Source organism: Pinus tabuliformis, chromosome 5_2 (genome assembly GCF_031772625.1).
Source record: "Pinus tabuliformis cultivar Carrire ecotype Pingquan chromosome 5_2, CPIR1, whole genome shotgun sequence".
NCBI classification, from domain to species: domain Eukaryota; kingdom Viridiplantae; phylum Streptophyta; class Pinopsida; order Pinales; family Pinaceae; genus Pinus; species Pinus tabuliformis.
This window is the reverse complement of record NC_142306.1, coordinates 669,014,837-669,020,924: the sequence shown is the minus strand read 5'-3', so window position 1 is coordinate 669,020,924 and position 6,088 is coordinate 669,014,837. Positions and strand designations below refer to the sequence as shown.

Below are 6,088 nucleotides of genomic sequence, written 5' to 3'. Positions count from 1 at the left end.
GCTTCCTATTTTGTGTCATTCTTTGCTTCCATTTTTGCACCATCATTTGCATCAAGTTTACACTGTATTTTGAATCCAATTTAACGTCTTTTTATGCATCCATTTTGTGTCAGTTTTTGCATCTAGTCTTACGCCAGGTTTTGTATCTAGTCTTACACTAGTTTTTGCTTCTATTTTTGCACCAGCTTTGGTGCCTATCTTTGCACCATGTGTTGAATTTGATTTAGCACCAAATTTTGCATCCATTTTTGTGCCCATTTTTGCATCTTTTTTTGGACCATTTTTTACATCCACATTTACGTTTGATTTGTCTCCATTTTTCCCATCTCATTTTGCACCATATTTTGCGTCATTTGTTTCATCCAATTTTGCATCATTTTTAACACCATCTCTTGCATCTAATGTTACATCATTTTGAGCATCCAAATTTGCATTTATATTTGCATCTTATGTTGAGTCATGTGTTATGTCCACCTTTGCATCTTATTTTGTGTCCAATGGTACATTCAATTTAGAGCCATTTTTTACGTCTACTTTTGTATTTGTTTTTGCACCAAGTTTTGCATCCAATTTTAAGCTATTTTATGCCCCTTTTTGCACCATTTTTTTGTGTCTACTTGTGTCCAATGTTGCACCATTATTTACACAGACTTTTTCATCCAATTTTGCATTTTTTTGGTGTCTAGTTTTACATCGTTTTCACCATCCAAATTTGCATCTTTTTTTGCCTCATTTTGTGTCCACATTTGCATATAATTTTGTGTCTGAGTTCGAGCCTAAATTTGCATGTGATTAGAAATCATTTTTTACATCCAATATGGCATCCTTTGTTTCACCTTTTTTCAGCGCCATTTTGCATCTTGTTTTATGTCTTTTCTTACATCTTTTTTTTTTCCTTTTTTGCACCCAAGTTTGCATCCCAAATTTACACCATTATTTGCATCATCATTTGGCATATTAATTTATAACGTTTTTTGCTTCTTTTTAACGCTCAACTTTGCATCTTATTTTACATCTAGTTGTTGTCTTTTTTTGCATCTAATTTGGTGCCCATTTATGTGTCCTTGTTTTTGCCCAATTTGATATCCTTTTGTATGCCATGTTTTGTTCCCTTCTTTGTGTCAACTATTGCACAATTTTTCACTTCTAATTTAAAACACTTTGTATGTCAATTGTTTGCATTTTGTATTAATTCCTAGTTTAACATTCAATTTTACTTTCAATTTTGCATCCATGGTTACATCCGCATTTGACTTCTCATATAAAGTATATTTTTCTTTACATATATGACCCCCTTTATAGATTCATAGTGAAATATATGATAGTTTCTAAATATCATTAAAGCAGATATCACAATTCAAAATCATTTGTAAAGAAATTTAAGAGAAATTGACAACATCCATCCAAAAAAATAACAATGTGTCATTAACAATTTTCAAAACATGTATAAAATAGCAACATAATACTAATAAAATCAGTATTATTTTTAATCAAAACAAGTAAAATTCAAATATGATTAACAAATCAAAATATTTCATGAATATCGTTATTCTACGATAAATTAACAACATACATAAATCAAACTCATCGTATGATTACAAAATCAAAATGTCTCATTGATATAGGGTAAATTCACAACACCCATCTACACATAACAATGTCATTCTACACAATAATTTCTTCATAAAAAACAATGCATGTGCATGCCTAGCTACCACCACCAAGATCATCCTCATGATCATCTTGACCAGCCTCATTACTCTGATCCACATCATCACCAACACCGCAACTATCATCATCATCTCCTCCTTCACCACCATCATCCTCATCCTCATCCTCATCATCTCCTGATATATGTTGAACATAATTTGGATCATCGTCTTGGCAATCATTACCTATAGCATTCTGACAAAAAAAATCAATATTACATGTTAGTATTAATTACATAACACAACGCATGTTTTTGGTATACAATGTTAACCATAAAATGAGGTAAGATATAATATCTAATAGTACTAAAAAATAAAATGAAAATATGGTTTAAAAGTATATTGGAAATCCAACTAAGATTACATACCATAGAGTCCATCCAAACAACAAATTCAACCCATCTCTTTTGCTGCAGCACCTCCTTTTCCAAATGATTTGGAGGTCTTCCATATTTTAGTTCCTATCAATCAGTAAATAGGGAGAAATTAGATAACAATGACTTTCTTCTAGTACAAAATTTATTAAAAAAATATCACATGTTTAATATACTTACAAAGGTTGTTATCAGTGCTTTTAAACCTTTCTGGCCACTACGATGAGTGACTTTTGTCTTGGTTAACCTCGCCTTGGATGCCTTGTCCTTAAACATAAACCAATTCAATTTATTTTCACACAAATACATGTCTAAGATACTTATAAGTATTAATACATTCTAAATAATGTTTAATGAAAAATTCAATACCTGAATGCTCTCATTGTCGGCTTTTCTTTATGCATCCAACTTCTCATATGATTTTAAAAGTTCTTTCCATACTTTAAAAGGTATGTCAATAGGTCTTTGTTTCAGTCTTTGATCTTGAGGCATTTTTTTAATTTTTATTGTTTGGTTAAAAATTTTGGTTAAAAAAAACCGAACAAGTAATTCACATCAATGGCATGGGGACTCTATGGATATGTGTAAAAAATGGCTATAAAGAAAACATCCAAAAAACATATGAGCTCTCCCTTTGATGGTCACTTGGGGCATATGGCTGGAAAGGAACAACTCCATTTTCGAAAATCAAGGACAATCCTTTCTCAAAGTCCTTCCTAATATTTGCTCCAAATGTCTTAAAATGAAAAACAAAATTCAAAAGTCATCCTCAAACATCTCCCTTAAATATAACGTTGGACCATAAATTCTTCACTTTTATTGTTATCGGCTCCAGAATGATTTTTCTATATGCAATTATATAATGAAATATGTGTGCACTAATGAAAAAACATTGAGTTTCATTTTTCATAATCACAAACAATGAAAAAAGAATCACACGTAACTAGCATCATTTTGGAAATTTTATATTTATTAAAAATCTTTAACATGTTTTCCTCCCATATCTCATAAAAAGGTGTGAAATTTTTTATATACTCTCCAATAAGCCTAAGGATCACATACCTTTTAAAACTTTGCATTACCATTATATGTTTCTCCTTGAAGATATATAATATGTTTCTTCTTTAACATATATATTATGTTTCGCATTTCTTAATATTTGACAAAATACTAAAGTTGAAAACAGTGGTCATTGTCTCAATCATATTCCTGGTGATCTTGTTCAGCATAAAACAGTTTGGTACAAGCAAAGTAGGCATGACATTTTCTCTGGCACTCATGATATGGTTTTTCTCTATTGGTTCTATTTTACTTTACAATATTATTTAACATGACATGACAATTTTAAGGGCATTCAATCCTGTTTATATCTATTACTTGTTCAAGAGGAACACTATCAAAGCATGGATGTCCCTAGGAGGTTGCGTGTTATGCATAATAGGAGCTGAAGCTATGTTTGTTGATTTGGGTCACTTCTTAGTAAGATCCATCCAGATAGCCTTCACATGTGTAGTATTCCCATGCCTACTATTGGCTTACATGGATCAAGTTGCATATCTTATGAAGCATCCCTCTGTGGTGGAGAACGTATTCTCTGCTTCAATTCCAGATGGTTTTATCTGGCCAGTCTTCGTGATAGCTAGTGTTGTTGCCATGATTGCAAGCCAGGCAATGATCTCAGCAACAATTTCATCTATTAAAATGTCCATGGCCCTAGGATGCTTTCCCAGATTGAAAATAATTCACACATCCCGACGGTTCATGGGTCAGATCTACATTCTTGTCATCAACTGGGTTCTAATGATAATGTGTGTCTTGGTATGTGATTGTTTTAAGAGCACGGTCGAGATATCAAATGCATATGGCATTGCAAAGGTAGAGATGATTATGGTGACTACAAGCCTAGTGACTCTTGTCATGGTTCTTATATGGGCAAAAAATATATTCCTTGCGATTGGATTTCCTGTTCTATTTGGGTCAACTGAGCTAATTTATTTTTCTGCAGTTTTGATGAAAGTGGGGGAAAATGGTTGGATAAATGGTTTTTGCCACCTACTTCCTTCTTGTGATGTACATTTGGAACTATGGAAGTGTTCTGAATTATCAGGAGTTGTATATCTTGTTGGTCACGGAGATGTCAAGGCTAGAAAGGATTCATGGTTTCCTAAGAAACTGGTTATAATCTACTTCTATGCTTTCATGAGGGCAAACTGCAAGGCAGGCCCTGCAAGCCTCAATGTACCTCACACCAATCTCTTGCAAGTTAGCATGACATATACTGTCTAACTTGAAGGTTTCCATGAATCAAACATGCTGAATGTTTTTCAAGGACCAAGTCACAACATCAATATGGTGATGGATAACAAAGATTTCCTTGAAGGTGGCAGAGATGAAGTGAATTTTAATGTGAAGTTAATAATCATAAGTTTTTTTGTCGACCAAGATCTTCATTACTTAGTCCTTGATTTTGTTTGATAGAGAATAATAGCCATTCCTACGATTAATCACTGATATTTATGAACAAAGACACCATTCTTTTTTCAATGAAGATGATAGGTGGTATTTTATATGCATGGTTAAGCCTAAGATAAGCCATGTTTTCTACATAAGAAAGTTATATTAAGTTATATCCATGAAAATGAAAGGAAGATGACATTGCATGTTTCCTCGTATAGCTAACCATCGCTCAATAACATTGGATGCTTCTCCACCTCATTCATTACATCATTGCTTAAGAACCTTGGATGCTTCTCCATTTTTTTTGACATCATGTATTGATTATGTTGTTGTTGGAGGTTTTACACTAAGTTTTTCAACATCAAGCTTACTAGGGCTTGCACCACCAGGGTTATTAGTAAGAATCTCATGAGGTTTGCATAGCCATGATTATTAGAATCAAAATAGTAGGATTTGCACTAAAAAACAATTCATAGAGCTTTCCTGCTGGGGAGAAAATCACAAGTTCAACTTCTGCAGTGCAGAGCACCGAGAGCTCATAAGCTTTCTTCAGCAATCCACCTACGTTTGGAAAATGTAGCCTGCCTGCTGGCGATGTTCTCAATCCTCTTCCTCTGCATCTTTCCCCTCACTATTCTTGTATGTCCTCTTTCGTTTTTCCCTCCAAACAAACCCTCTCAAATTGAGAAAGCAGAACAACTCACTCGATGAGAATCCGAATCCAATTATCGCTTCTAACAATAACCCAATACGATACCAGAAGTGATTACACAAAACCTCATTGACTCTTCATTTGTTTGGAAAAGAGCCAAGCATATACTTCTGACGAGGGTTTCCGTCTCAAGTCTGGCTCGTAGGACGTCGCTTAGTCAATTGCGAGAAAAGTTTTCCACCTGCCTGTCACATACAGTTTGTCACACTATACATTAAAATCAGGGACAATCCTTTCTCGGAGTTGACAATCCATTTGAATGCATTGATAAATGCTTTGTGCAACGCTGGTAGAGTGGACCATGCAAGGAACTATCTAATGGAGATGAAAAAATTTAAATCCTGATATAGTTTGCTATAGGACATTCATTGGAGGCCTATGCAAGTTGGGTATGGTGGATGAGGCAGTGAATCAACTGGCGATAATGATTAGAAAGGGTCTCTCACCCACATATGCTCTGTACTATTCACTCATCAAAGCTTGCTGCAAATCAAAGAAAGTTCAAGCCGCTGCCCAAATACTAAACAAAATGCTTAGGGAACGTGTTGTTCCAAGTCATGCAAGTTTTATCTATGGCATGCATCATCTTGGGAAGGTAGGAAAAAAAATTGAGGCATAAAAAGTTCTTGAAGAAGTGATAGATTGTAAATCCTCTGTACATGTTAAAGTATACACAGAAGTAATGTCTGCTCTATTTCAGACCAGTGAAGTGGAAAAATCATTACAATTAGAAGGCAAAAGAATTAGAAGAGGTTGTGAAACTAACTTTTTGACTCTGTAAAACAGTGTTTCTCTAAGGGAAAAATTGATGAGGTATCCAAGATTTTAGAAGGCAT

General features: G+C 34.0%; 1 protein-coding gene and 1 pseudogene across 1 annotated transcript; one reads left to right on the top strand and one right to left on the bottom strand.

The window, feature by feature from the left end:
- Positions 1-1,541: 1,541 nt before the first annotated feature.
- LOC149160849 (uncharacterized) lies at positions 1,542-2,475 on the bottom strand. The gene is made up of 3 exons (XM_089436802.1): positions 2,264-2,475; positions 2,078-2,170; positions 1,542-1,905 (listed from the first exon to the last, which is right to left on the bottom strand). The coding sequence occupies exons 1-3, from the start codon at positions 2,390-2,392 to the stop codon at positions 1,708-1,710; spliced, it is 420 nt and encodes a 139-aa protein (XP_089292928.1). The 5' UTR covers positions 2,393-2,475; the 3' UTR covers positions 1,542-1,707.
- Positions 2,476-3,622: 1,147 nt separating this feature from the next.
- LOC149160848 (potassium transporter 23 pseudogene) lies at positions 3,623-4,369 on the top strand (annotated as a pseudogene).
- The last annotated feature ends 1,719 nt before the right edge of the window (positions 4,370-6,088 follow it).